The 14,904-nt window shown below is 35.8% G+C and overlaps 1 protein-coding gene across 2 annotated transcripts in view; it reads right to left on the reverse strand.

Moving 5' to 3' along the window:
- Window positions 1–14,904, reverse strand: part of PDE1A (phosphodiesterase 1A) — a 186,169-nt gene that overhangs the window by 38,867 nt on the left and 132,398 nt on the right. For both annotated transcript variants that reach the window (XM_077776329.1, XM_077776330.1), the window contains 3 exons: window positions 13,628–13,753; window positions 9,552–9,653; window positions 8,840–8,960 (listed from right to left, as the gene is read on the reverse strand). In XM_077776329.1, the coding sequence (XP_077632455.1) occupies window positions 8,840–8,960; window positions 9,552–9,653; window positions 13,628–13,753 (349 nt within the window). The remainder of the gene's footprint in view (window positions 1–8,839; window positions 8,961–9,551; window positions 9,654–13,627; window positions 13,754–14,904) is intronic.

Below are 14,904 nucleotides of genomic sequence, written 5' to 3' on the forward strand. Positions count from 1 at the left end.
TTTTTCTTATTGTGTTTAGGGAACATTTACTTTCCATCAAGACAAATTCAGGGGTCAAGGCAACAGACATTGTATAAGTCATCTAGTTTTTTCTTGGAGGATGTGCTTTCATTTGAGGTTTCTGCCTTCAGGAAGCCAAAATATGCTTTCAAAAATCAGTAAAATACCAAATATACATATGTTCTGGTGTACTGACTTATACAGTGGTTGGAATAAAATTACAGGGCCCTAAATCCACTAACATCAATTAACCAATGCCACCCAATTGTGCCCCTGGATCCCTCCATCTGTTCTTGGCAATGACTCTGCAGGTGGGGGAGGGGAAAGTGACCCCAGCAACATGGAAGCACAAGGTAGCCTGATGTGCTCAGACTTGTGCCTGTCTCAGCAATTCTCTGGGAGACGATTGAGGTTGCTTCTTTGAAAGGCCATGACAAAGACCAGTAATTACTTTTATGCTTTCCTAACAGTGTGAAACGATTCTGGTTGCTGTCTGGTAGCTGTCAACAAGGTATCAAATCCAGTGACTTAATGGCACATTTTTTCATTTTTTTGCATTTTATCTGAAGCCAATGCAATGTCTATAGCTTTTAAACAATGAAGATGATAGAAAAGGGTGAGAAGTCTTGAAAAAACTTCTTGCATTGAAACCAAAGTTTTAATAGCAGAAGCAACACCAACAAACATACAGGAATTTCTTGACCACAGACTTGGGGGCCACTACAAGGCCAACATATAAAACATGCTTTGCAGGTGAGGACCTGCTTTACCATCAGTTGCTTACTCGAGACTCAGCAAAAAGAGTTTCTCAAGGTTGCAAATTCTGGATACAATGCTGATGTCTTCAAGCTACAATTTCCCATGGCTTTAGAAGGTATACTTAAAGCAGCTACACTACAAGATGGGATAACATTGATGAAATTTTAAAGGATGATGCAAATAACTTGGTCCAGAAATATGTTGTGTTTTAAAAATTCTTAATGTCTATTTAAGCCCTTTTGTTAGATAAGATGAACTTAGTAGACAAATTAATAAGAAATTGACTTAGCAGTCAACACATCTCAAAATTCCTCTGGATTTTTTCTGAAACATTAAGTCATATGTATGTGTATATATATATGTGTGTGTATGTACACACACATACACATGTACATATACATTTCTGTGTGTGTATATTTATATGTACATACAGGCACATACACATGCACATCTCCAAAGGGCTAAAATATGGGCTAAGGCAAAGAGTAAGAGTACTGTGAGATTCATTTCGTTAACTGAATGCACGGAAACATTTTAGCTGTTGACATCAATGTCATATATTAGCATAAGTCTCATAAAGATAAACTTGTTTTGCTTGTAACCGTGTTTGTTGGTAGTACAGACTCACTTGTTTTGACCTTTCACACCACATTCTCCTGTTATGCTCCATATGTTTCTAAAGGGAATTTGAAAGTAACTTACTTTAAAAAGTCCAGAGACTAAGAAATATAAGATTCCATCGTTAAAAGCTCAAATCTCAAATCAACTTATTACAATCTGAAAGGAATGTCATAGTTGAAGAGGAAATGCCAGCAGGGATAATTTGATTTCACAATAGTCCATATTAATCTATATGCTTACTCTTCTCAGAGCTCTAAGTACCTTGCCTTATATATTATGGTCATTCAAGCAAAGGCAGTCATTTCTAAACATTCTGGGATGACACAAATGTCTATCATTGCCCATCAAGTGTCCTGTCAAAAAACAAACCAAAACCTGACATTTTCATACTCTAAGTAGTAACACAGATGAAAAATTCAGATCACAAAAACATTTCAAATATCATGATGTTATACCTATTCCAAGACTTGACCTTCTCTATTTAGATATCTGAGTCACTGTTTATCAGGCATTGAGAATGACAGAGGGGTAAGTAGCCTTATGGAACGGTTTACCTCTACCCTGAATTTCAGAGGTTAAAAAATCACTGCGTGCTAGAAGCCTCATTATTAGTATCAGTCACATTTCTAGAAAATTTAAGAATAAGATAATGAATCTCAAAAACATCTGAACTCAATTTCATTAAATTCATTACTCTCATGATTCTGTCAGGTATTCTTTGTCCGGTTTGAAGTTAATAAAAGATAGGGATAATATAAATCATGCTACTATCTGGATATGTAACAGTAATTTTTAAGAGTCTCTGGAATTTATTGTAGACTTATATTCATGGTTTTTTTTTTAAGAATTCTTTTTTAAAAACATTTTAATGTTTATTTATTTTTGAGAGAGAGAGACAGAGCACCAGTAGGAGAGGGACAGAGAGAGAGGGAGACACAGAATCCAAAGCAGGATCCAGGCTCTGAGCTGTCAGCACAGAGCCGGATGAGGGGCTCAAATCTACAAACTGCGAGATCATGACCTGAGCCAAAGTCAGACTGAATCATTCAGGCGCCCCTTTTAAAGTTCTTTAAGTCATTCTGCTATATTCTTTCTTAAATCAAGGAAAATTTATACATGAAATTTAAATGCATAAATTATGAACATATCTGTGTAATTAACACTCAATTAACATATAAAACATATCCATCACTTCCAGAAATTCCCTTAACTTTTTCCAGTAAAGCTCACCTCCTACAGGTACCCATTGTTTAGATTTTAATTATCATAGATTAATTTTGCCAATTTTGAACTTCATATAAATACAGTATGTTTTTTTGAGATTTATTGTTGTTTGTATTATCAGTCCACTTTTTGTTGTTGCATGGTATTCCATTGTATGACTATACCATGATTTATTTATTGATTTCTATTTTTGATTCAAATGTGGACTATTTCTAGTATTGGGCTATCATCACTGATACTGTTATGACTGCTCCACATTTGGTGGGCATAAGCATTAATTTATCTGAGCTGTACACCTGAGGGTTGGCATGCTGTGTCATAGGGATATTAAGTTTCATGTTAGTTTCATTAAGTTTCATGGGTGCTAACCAGTAGTTTTCAGATGGGTTGTCATTATTTACATTCCTACCTGCAATGCCTGACACTTCCAGTTGCTCTACATAATAAAAACACTTAATATTTTCAATCCTTTTAAGTTTGGTTATTCTGGTGAGGGTGTAGACCTATCTCAATGTGCTTTTCATGTGCAATTCTTTGATAAGCAATGATAATGAGCATACTTGTATGTATTTATTACCACTTTGTGTATTTTTAATGAGGTGGCTGATAAAATTAGACTGATTTTTTTTTATGACTGATTTGTAGGAGTTTATGCAATTTGTGAACAAGCCCTTGGACAGATAAAGTTTGAGAGAATATTTTCTCTCACTCTATGGCTTGCCTTAATGGCATTTTTGGAAGAGAAGTTTTAAAATTTACTCTTGTCCCCTTTACATTTTTTTTTTTTCGTTTTTAGGCAGTTCTTTATGTCTTCTCTAAGAAATATCTGGCAACCCCCACCCAAGATTAGAGAAATATTCTCCTGAGTTTTCCTCTAGAAACTTCAGTTTTAGGTCTTGTGTTAAGGCTGGGGTCAATCTTGAATTAATATTTATATATGGTATAGTGCTGGGAGCCGCACTGGCCTCGCTGGATGACAGTCACAGCGAGGAAATGGTAGTGTTTGCACAGTTCCTGCCATGAGAAATGAAAACTGGTATTTCCTTCTGCTACTACTGGCTCATGTTGGAAATGAGGCTGCTGGTATTCACCAGGCCTCACAATATTCCAGATCAGACCGATATTCCCGACACAGATTGCTCATAAGGAAAAGCATATTCCTGCCTTTTCCAAAGAGATTTCAGATGAAAACATTGTGGATGATTGTTAAAAGGCTCTTCCTAAGGGCCTTGAAGATCCAAGACTTGACATAATAAAAGGGGCTTGAGTCTGGCCCTGAGGCAAAGAGCCTAATTTAGAGTTAAGGGCAAATATCCACCCCCACCCATTTGTTTCTGGTTGGAACATTTTCTGGCCTTGTATATGCTGATTACTCCCTGTGAAAGAACCTATTGAGGAACTTCTTTTGTGATTATAAGAGCAAAGGTGTTCCCTGAAAGACCTGTTTTTCTTGATACTTCCACCTTAAACAAACAAGCTATTGACCCCTGCCCACAAAGAAGTAACTTCACCCTTTTTATGCTAAAAACTTTGTCTGGTATGCTAAAGGCGCCTTCCTTCCCCATAGGATAAGCATCTAAATCTCCTACCTCAATCACTATTGTAAACGTTATGCATGAGTCTTCTACAAATCTGTGTTCTGGGAAATTCTTACATATCAAATAAAGTTGTTATCAGAAATCATTGTCTAAGGCAAATGCCACTTCTGTGCCAACCCCCAAACACTTAATGATAAAACAAAGTTGAGCCCCAGTCAGAGCCGAGATGCCTGCCTGGTGACCAGAGAGACTCTCTGGCCTCTCTCACCCCTCCCTCGCCGACGCCGTCCATCCTTCAGGGACCCCTGGACCCCGGCCAGAGCCCATCTCCGACAGTATAGGTAACGGACAAGATTCTTTTTTTCCCATATATTTAATAATATCAGTCCATTGCCATTTATAAACTTTCTTTTCTACATTTAGCTGTCTTACTGCTTTTGTAGAGAATTAAATGACCACGTAAGTATGGGACTGTTTCTGAAATCACTATTCTATTTTGTTTAACCAATTGCCTGTCTCCATGTCATAACACACTGCTTTGATGACTTTGACTTTCTACTAAGTCATGTGATAAAGCATAAATTCTCCAACTTTCTTAGGCTTTTTTCAAAATTGTTTTGACTATATCTAGATTCTTACATTTCCATGTCAATTTTAGGATCAGCTTTTCTTTCAACCACTACAAAGAAGTCAGTTAACAGTTTTTGATAAGGATTTGATAAGGATTTTGATAAGGATAATACTAATCAATTTTGGGATTGATATCTTTTTAAAAAATTTTTTTAATGTTTATTTATTTTGAGAGAGAGCAGGGGCAGACATGTAGAGTGGAGGAGAGAGGATCTGAGGCAGATTCTATGCTGACAGCAGATAGCCTGATGTGGGGCTCAATCTCATGAACCATGAGATCATGACCTGAGCTGAAGTCGGACACTTAGCCAACTGAGGCACTCAGGTGCCCCTGGTAGAATTGATATCTTAACAATATTGAATCTTTTAATTCATAACATGATAGATCTCTCAATCTACACAAAGAAGTCTTTAAAAACCTTCTCTCAACAATATACTGTGGTCTTCAGTGTTGAGGCATTATACGCATTTAAATTTATTACCAAATATTTTTTTTTATTTTTATGCTGTATTGTTATATGCTGTATAAATCATGTTGTATTTAAAATTTTATTTTCGGGGGGCGCCTGGGTGGCTTAGTCGGTTAAGCGTCCGACTTTCGCTTAGGTCATGATCTCGCGGTTCGTGGGTTCGAGCCCCGCGTCGGGCTCTGTGCTGACTGCCAGCTCAGAGCCTGGAGCCTGTTTCAGTCTGTGACTCCCTCTCTCTCTGACCTTCCCCTGCTCACGCTGTCTCTCTCTCTCTCTCCTAGAAGTAAATAAAACATTTAAAAAAAAAAATTAAAAAAATAAATAAATAAAATTTTATTTTCAAGTTGTCTGTTGATAGTATATAGAGCTACAATTGATCATATAACCCTGTTAAACTCATTTATCAGTTGTAGTAGCTTTTTATAGGTTCCTTAAATTTTCTATGTAGAAGCTCATATTTCTGCAAATACAGTTCTTTTTATTCCTATCCAAACTATTTATTTTCTTCTATATACTGTAATGGCTAGAGCTTTAAATGCAATGTTGAAAGGAAGTAGTAAGAGCAGGTATCTGGTACTTAGCATGAAAGTGTTCAGTATTCATCAGGAAATACTATGTAACCTATAGACACCTTTTACCACATTCGGAAAGGTCCCCTGTTTCCAGTTTGCAGAAAGCTCTTGTTATTAGTGTCTTTTGGACTTTGTCAAGTACTTTTTCTGCATCTATAGAGACAATAGTAAGATTTTTTTCTTCTAGTATAGTGAATTTTTTTAAATGATTGTTTTACTTAAATCAATGCAGGTCATAATATGCACTCTTATTGTATGGCTAGATTGAATTTGCTAATATTTAAAGAAATTTTCCATCTAGGTTCATGACAGATATGGGTGTATAATTTCCTTTACTTGCAAAATCTTTGTCAGGCTTTGTCAGGGTTATACTGACAACTTTCCCTCTCGCCCTGTGTTATGAAATAATTTGTGTGAGACTAGCATTATTGCTTTCTGGAAAGTTTGAGAGAATTCACCATATCTCATTTGAATTGAGAACTGAAATAAAAATTAAGACTTGAAACCATCAGGGTGCCTGGGTGGCTCAGTCGGTTAAGTGTCCGACTTCTGCTCAGGTCATGATCTCACAGTTCGTGGGCTTGAGCCCAGCGTAGGGCTCTGTGTTGACAGCTCAGAGCCTGGAGCCTGCTTTGGGTTCTGTGTCTCCCTCTTTCTCTGACCCTCCCCTGCTCACTCTCTCTCTTTCCCATTCTCTCAGAAATAGAAAAAAAAAAAAAAGAATTGAAACCATCTAAGCCTGAATTTTTTCCATGGGTAGAGTTTGAAATATAAATTAAATGTTTAAAAATAGGTATATGGATATACAAATTACAGTTTTTCTTGTATTTGTTTTGTTATTTTATATCTTTCAAGAATTTGATAATTTCTTCTAAGTTGCCAAATGTATTAACATAAAATTATGCCTAAAATTCCTTGCCCTTTTGTTGTAGGTAGGGTCCATATGATAACTCCTCTTTTACTTATAATTTGTCGTTTTTTTCTTTTCTTTTTTAAAAACATTTTTAAGTTTATTTATTTTCAGAGAGAAAGTGAGTGGGAGAAGGGCAGTAGAAAAAAGAGAAAGAATCCCAAGCTGACTCCCGCTGCCAGATCAGATCCCGATGTGGAACTTGAACACATAAACCACAAGATCATGACTTGAGACAACCAAAAGTCTGATGCTAACCCAACTGAGCTACCCAGGCACCCCTGTTTTTTGTCTTTTAAAACTTGCTAATAATTTTATTATTTTTTCTGAGAACAAACTGCTTTCCTTGTTAAGTTCTGCTGTTGTTTTGTTCTGTTTCATTGGTTTCTGCTTTTATATTTGTTACTTCCTTCCATCAACTTGTTTTGGCTTTATTTCCCTACCTTCTTCAAGTCATCGATACAAATACTTTGTTCTTTTCTAATATGAGCATTTAAAGTTATAAAATTTCCTCTAAGCATTGCTTTAGCTGCATCCCACAAAACTTCACATGCTGTGGTTTCATGATCATTTAAAATATGTAAGCATTTTGTCTTAACCTGAGCAAAGTCATTCTATCTCTTCATGTTTCTGTTTCATTTCTAATAGGAGAAAACTGCTCTTAAAGATCTCTAAGGTCTCTTTAGATTAACCATTTTCTGACTAGTGTTTGGCTGAGTACATGAAATTATAATTTTTAATTGGCTATAGCATACAGTTCTATCCAGTAGAACTGAATAGGTTTTAACATTTGTGTATGTGTGTCTGTGTGTATCTCTGTGTGTGTGTGTTTACCATAAAATGTAGTAAAATATTTTAAAAACTATTTTTAGTATGAAAATACTTATATTTGAAAGATGTTACTGAGTATTTCTCTAAGACCATGGAATGCTGTTTCAAAATGAAACTATATGGCATATCCATTGACAGTGGGAGACAGAAGTCAGAGTCATCCAAATATAGTAATATATTTGGCCTTTATGTTTTCAGAATAAGTATAATGTCAATTGGCCATTTCTTATTGTATTCTTTATAATTAAAACTGTAACTTTCTTGAGTTCTTTGAATCACTGTAACAAAGTGTCAGACCTGAATAGGGCCACTGAATTTATAACCAGTGGTCAGAAGGGCTGGTGTCCTGGGGCCCCACTTGAGGCTGGCATCTGAAGTGGAGCCACTCTTTTGGAAGACTGAGTCTTTAACTTGTGGGATATAATGCTAACTCTGGGTGGTTAGCATCACAATTGCATTGTGGTACCTCAGGTGGGAGTGGATACTATTTTTAAAAAAGTACACTTGTGGTAGAGGCCACTGGCCATTCCCCATATCTAGGTTTGCTTTTTCTTTCTTTCTTTTTTTTTTTTTTTAATTTTTAATGTTTTATTTATTTCTGAGAGAGAGAGAGAGAGAGACAATGTGAGCAGGGGAAGGTCAGAGACAGAGAGGGAGATACAGAATCTGAAACAGGCTTCAGGCTCTGAGCTAGGTCTCAGCACAGAGCCCAACGTGGGACTTGAACCCACGAACCGTGAGATCATGACCTGAGCCAAAGCCAGACACTTAACTGACTGAGCCACCCAGGTGCCCCTAGGCTTGCTTTTTCATACAACAAATCCAGGTTTTACTAAAACACACGTTAACCTAATGCAAAACTGTATTGCTCAACCTCCCTTGCAACTATGCATATATGACTAAGTTTTAACCAACAAGATGAACACAGCAGTGTTGTATATTCTCCCTTTTCCCATTTTATGATGAAATATATTTGATATTTCTACTCTAACATTTTACCTCTTAACAGCAGCCAACAATACTAATTTGTTTATTCCTTTCTTTCCTAAGAGTGGCACCTGAGATCCAAAACTTGACTCTCTTTAAAACATAAACTATACCATGTAGGATTATGAAATACATTTATCTGGGAGATTAATAAATTCTGCTTAGAGTGTCAAGAATATGCTGTGGCCAGTTGTTAATAGTAAGTCACAAGCCCTGGGTTCTGTACAGAAAAAGGTGTGTGTCAATACATGTAGTCACTGTTTCCAAACTCATGTGTACATAGTGTGAAAGAGGCACCTGTAGGAAGAACTCCTCCATCAGGGCCATGGTCCACCGGTGGTGCAGCTGCCAGCATTTGGCTGGGTGGCTGATGTCTGCTGCATGGAGAATCAGGGACATCGTTTTGGCTTTGTCAATCCTGTCAGATCAAGAACATGTTTAAATTATCAGAACAAAGTAACTAATTATAGTCTTTTATTAAAAAATTTTATTTAACTTTCTTTTTTTTGAAAAAAATATTTAATGTTTATTTATTTATTTGAGAGAGAGAGAAAGAGAGTACAAGAAGGGGAGGGGCAAAGAGAGAGGGGAACACAGAATCTGAAACAAGCTCCAGGCTCTGAGCTGTCAGCACAGGACCCGACATGGGGATCAATCTTGTGAACTGTGAGATCATGACCTTAGCTGAAGTCAGATGCTTAACTGACTGAACTACCCAGATACCACGAATTTTTTTTTTTTTTTTTTTTAAGAAAGAGAGTATAAGCGGGGAGAGGGCAACAGGAGAGAGAAGGAGAGACTGAAAGAGAGAGAGAAAGAATCTTAGCAGGCTCCAAACTCAATGCATAGCCTGATGCAGGGCTCAGTTCCACCACCTGAGATCATGACCTGAGCCGAAACCAAGAGTCAGATGTTAACCAACTGAGCCACTAGGTGCCCCAATATCAATTACAGTCTTTTCTAAATCTAAGCCCACAGAACATTAACATTATGAAAGAAAATAACCTACCCTTCAGGCTGCTGCAAACTGTTTCTTATATTTTTAATTTGCTGGAAGTGACCAGACATGTCTGTAGACAAAACCATTTCAATCACTAGGTTCCGAAGATCCCTGTGGAGTCATCAAAAGAAGAAAGGTTTATTTCCCCAGTGATAATTCTCAAGTAAAACATCTCCTCAAATATTCCTATTTAAATTTTATTTTTCTTAATGTATATAAGCACAAAAGATGCTACTTTTCAAATATAAAAGAGCTCACAAACTCCAACTTTATTTCACACTTTAACTCTAATGGCTTTAGGAAGTTGCCAGGAGAGTGATTTGTGAATGATGCTGTTTAACATCTCTCCTTTAAGAACTGAATGCTTTCCCTATGCACACCTACAACCCTCCCCAAATCATAACTCTTAAATACTGTTTTTCGTCCTGAAAGGATCCAGACCAACTTTAAAAAATAATTTTATTTTTTAAGTTTATTTATTTATTTAGAGGAGGGGCAGAGAAAAAGCGAAAGAATCACAATCAGGCTCATGCCCAGCCCAGTGGAGGGAAAGATCCAACAAATGACTGAGATTATGATCTGAGCCAAAACCAAGAATTGGCCACTAAACCGACTGAGCCACTCTTGTGTCCCCCCAAAATAATTTTAAATGCAGTATTTGCTATTATTAAAACAATCACTATTTATTCAGTCTAAGTAGTGTCCTAGGTGCTTTTATATGAGGGGGTATTATTATTTCACACCAGAGGAGATTGGGTTTTGCCCAGTCACATAAGTAGCTGATACATGGCAGAGACAAGATTCAACACCAGGAGTTCCCACTCCACTAGGACCACTTCACTGCGCCAAACTATCATAATAAGGACCCCAGTGAAGCCAATATGCTAAAGTGAGTGTGATTCTCTGCTTAAGCTTTTGGGAACTTGACCCTACAACATACTATAGACAGAGCTATTAGTACTATTGAAATTTTGATCAAATTTAAATCTGAGCTATAAATATGGTGACCATATCACAAAATCTATGCATAAATAACTCATTCTCACAGTAAGTTGGAAACAATTTACCTAAGGAAAGCCTTCATTGCTTGCTCAGTACAGATAGGTAGAAAAGTCACTTATACTGGAAATCATAGTTTATTTTTATTTTGTGGTATGGCCACTATAGTAAGCTAAATAAAATGTGTGTGGTAAACTTGCATTATAATCTTGTGTCAAAGATATTTTACCTAAAGGTGGTATGATTAGATGATTTGTTTTTTATTTTTATTTCTTTTTTTAAATAAAAAAATTTTTTCTTAGTTCATTGTCAAGTTGATTTACATATACCACCCTGTGCTCATCCCAACAAGTGCCTTCCTTCATGCCCATCACCCCCTTGCCCTTCTCCCCCACCTCCATCAGCCCTCAAGTTTGTTCTCAGTATTCAAGAGTCTCTCATGGTTTGGCTCCCTCCCTCTCCCCAACTATTTTTCCCCTTCTTCTCCCCAAGAGTCCTCCATTAAGTTCCTCCTAATCCACTTATATGTGCAAACATATGGTATCTGTCCTTCTCTGCCTGAGTTATTTTGCTCAGCATAACACCCTCAAGGTCCATCCATGTTGCTACAAATGGCCAGATTTCATTCTTTCTTATTGCCATGTAGTATTCCATTGTATAAATATACCACATCATCTTATTCCATTCATCAGTTGATGGACACTTAGGTTCTTTCCATGTTTTGGCTATTGTTGAGAGTGCTGCAATGAACACTGGGGTATATGTGCCCCTATGTATCAGCACTCCTGTATCCCTTGGGTAAATTCCTAGCAGTGCTACTGCTGGGTCATAGGGGAGTGCTATTGTGGATGATCTGTATTTTAAAGCAACCACAGATTAGAGGTACTTGCTGAAAATTATGGGTCCTCAATTCAACTGCATTTTTCAAATCGGCACTGTGAGAAATCATCCCTCTGATTACTGTTGACGATATTGAATAGCTTGCTTAGAATACTTTTCTCCAAATACTAAAGGAATGAAAACTAAAGATAGTTAATGAAATTATTTTTAATTAAATTTTTTTCTCTAGAATTATGACGAGACCCATATTACAATGGTAACCAAACTAAAATATTCATTTTAACTAAGGAAAAATGAGATGAAAGTTTTATGAAATCTTAAAATTTAGTACATTTTACTTTGCAAATAAGTGATTAGTAAGTGCTAGATATTATCAGTAATCAGCTAGTAATGTATCAATAAACTAGGCAAAATAGTGCACAAAGGAAATGTTACTTTATTTATGAATCTTCCTTACCAAAATTTTTAAATGATTTCATTTATGGTTACTAAAGTTACATTAAGAAATAAATAGGTACGCAAATTGAAAATGTCTAAGTCTTTAAAAAAGCAATCTATTTTAATGTGGTAAAATATTATCAATTTTATACTAGCAAATATAGCTTTTTAGAAACAGTGTTATATCTATTAAATTCTATAATCTGTATGATAGAGTATTAAAACAATTCTATAAAAACTTTCAATTAGGATGATTCTGAGTAGTTACTGTACAGAAATTTATAAAATATTACAAGAATAAATTATTAGAATACTAAAGATGTTAAAAAACAAAAGTATAATAGGAAAAAATCACATTGAAATTGCAACAGAATCAACTTTGAGAAAGTAAAAGGTTAATTCAAAGGAATAATAGTAAAAATTAATAATATAAATGTTACCTCTGGGACTAATAATTACTGATAAAAATTAAATTAATACAGTAAATGTAACTAATCATCTCTTGGACCTTAGCAAATACCTCCAAACTTATCTCCCTACTCCTATGTATACCCTTCTATTCTCCATATAGACCACCCATGGTAGCTTTAAAATCCTTTCACAATTAGATGCTGGCCTTTTTAGCTGGAAACACAACTGAGCTATTGTTTCCTGCAGAATAAAATGAAAGGCCCAAATTGGGTTCCCAGCCTCCTCCCCCCTACATCAGATCTGCTTTCAACGTTGCAAAAGTGAGCCCATATGTCTTAGACAGCTTCAAAAGTGGCCTTGAAAAACCAGAAAGTTTGAGAATTTGGAAATGTAACCACCAGAAATTAGGGCTTGTTTTAAACCTTGAATTAACCATTCATTCATTCATTCATTCATTCATTTTGAGGCAGTTCTTCACCCGAAAGCCTATCTCTGGACATTTCTTTTTACCTTGATTTAAAGAAAAAATTAAAAACCTCTGATGTTTAAATGGGAACCTTTTCAGCTTATTAACTAACTTTTAACAAAATCTTTGTTCAAGATAAGGCTTTTTAAAAAAAATAATAAGTAGGTTTCATTGAATAGTAGGGACATATTTGCACTAAAAATCTCTATTTTATCAGAAATTCATACTTCACCAGACACCCTTTATCAATATTTGTTAAGTCCAGCAGCCTTATAGTGAAATGAAGGGGATGATGATGACCAAAGGATGAAGGGAGGAAAAGTTAATCTGAGCAGTACGGGTACCTACTGTTATTTTCCCCTACACGACAAGAGGTGTCACCAATCCATGAATGCTTTTGTTTTTGTTGTTTGTCTTAAGCAGATGGATGCGTTGAAGAAAAAGGTAAGATTTCTCTCTGCACCTGGGTCATTTTAGTATATTCTGTTTGTAATTTTTTTCCCTCAGACAGTGAATTTATTTTTTAAAAAAGCTAAACTCCACATATAGAAAAATAATATATGAAGGAATCCATATTACACTACAATTTTGAATTTATTTAGGACCGCATATTGGTATAATTAAGCAGAGCTCCATTCCAGAGAGTACATAATTACATATCTTAAAGTGTTTGTAGTGGTCTTATGGATTGGCTATGATGCAAACAGACGCTGAATTATCCAGGAAAATAGTTCAACTTCCACCAGCAGAGCCTGGCTACTGAATGACTTCAAGATACTAATCCTTCTTAGAGTCATCCAGTCAACCAGTCATCCAGGAATTTTTATAACATGATTAAGAGATTGACTTTCTTCTGTTTTCTTCACTTTAAATCACATCATTTAACTGTTTCCTGAAATTAAATTTCCTCTAGGCTTCCTCTGAAACTCACCTCCAGTCATCTTTGGATAAATTTATCAAAACATTCATTTCTTCTTCTTGCATAAGCCGATAAGCTGCACTCACATGGTGATTCTCAAGGACTGAGCGATCATTATACAAAAGGGCAGCATCTGACCTAAGAATTAAAAGCAAAACATAAACTACAGGATTTCTATAAACTTTATGAGTGTTTAATAAAAATACTCAAGTCACAAGATATCTCATAAGTTAAAATTCTATAATTGAACACCCAAATTTATGGAAGTACTTAATTTCTTTTAATTGTATAATAACTTAAAAAAATAAACCTTATTTTTTAGAACAGTTTTAGGTTCACAGCAAAATATAGCAGAAGGTACAGAGATTTGCAATATACCCCTTCAGCCCACACATGTATAACATCCACCCCCCGCATTATCAACACTCCCCACCAAAGCAGTACACTTATTAAAATTGATAGGTCTACATTGAACATCGTTATTACCAAAGTCCATAGTTTACATTAGGATTCACTCTTGGTGTTGCACACTCTGTGACTTTGGACAAATGTACAATGACATGCATCCACACTTATGACATTATACAGAGTATTTTCACTTCTACAGAAATCCTCTGTGCTTGGTCTGTACTTCCCTCCCTGCCCATAACCCCTGGCAACCCCTAATCTTTTTATTGTCTCCATAGTTTTGGCTTTTTCATAATGTCATAAATTTAGAATCATATAGTATGTAGCTTCTTTAGACTGGCTTCTTGCACTTAGTAATATGCATATAAGGCTTCTCCATGTCTTTTCACAACTAATTCTTTTGAACACCGAATAATATTCTATTGTCTGGATCTATCAAAATTCATCCTTTCACTTACTGAAGGATATCTCAGTTGCTTCGAAGTTTTGGCTATTATAAATAAAGCTACTATAAATTCCAACTTCTGGTTTTGGCGTGGACATAATTTTTCAACTCCTTTGGGTAAATACAAAGGAGTGTAATTGCTGGCTTGAATGGTGAGAATATGTTTAGTTTTGTAAGAAATTGACAAAGTATCTTAAGTGGCTGTACCATTTTGCGTTCCCACTAGCAATGCACAAGAGTTCTAGTTTCTCCACATCCTCATCAACAACTGGTGTCATCAGTGTTCCAGATTATATCCATTCTAACAGATGTGTAGTGATAGCTCATTGTTTTAATTTGCATTTCCCTGATGACTTACAATGTGGAGCCTCCTTTCATATGCTAATTTCCATCTGCATATCTTCTTTGCTGAGGCATCTGTTAAGGCACATTTTTA

The sequence above is a fragment of the Crocuta crocuta genome, unplaced genomic scaffold (genome assembly GCF_008692635.1).
Source record: "Crocuta crocuta isolate KB4526 unplaced genomic scaffold, BGI_CrCroc_1.0 scaffold17, whole genome shotgun sequence".
Lineage (NCBI taxonomy): Eukaryota > Metazoa > Chordata > Mammalia > Carnivora > Hyaenidae > Crocuta > Crocuta crocuta.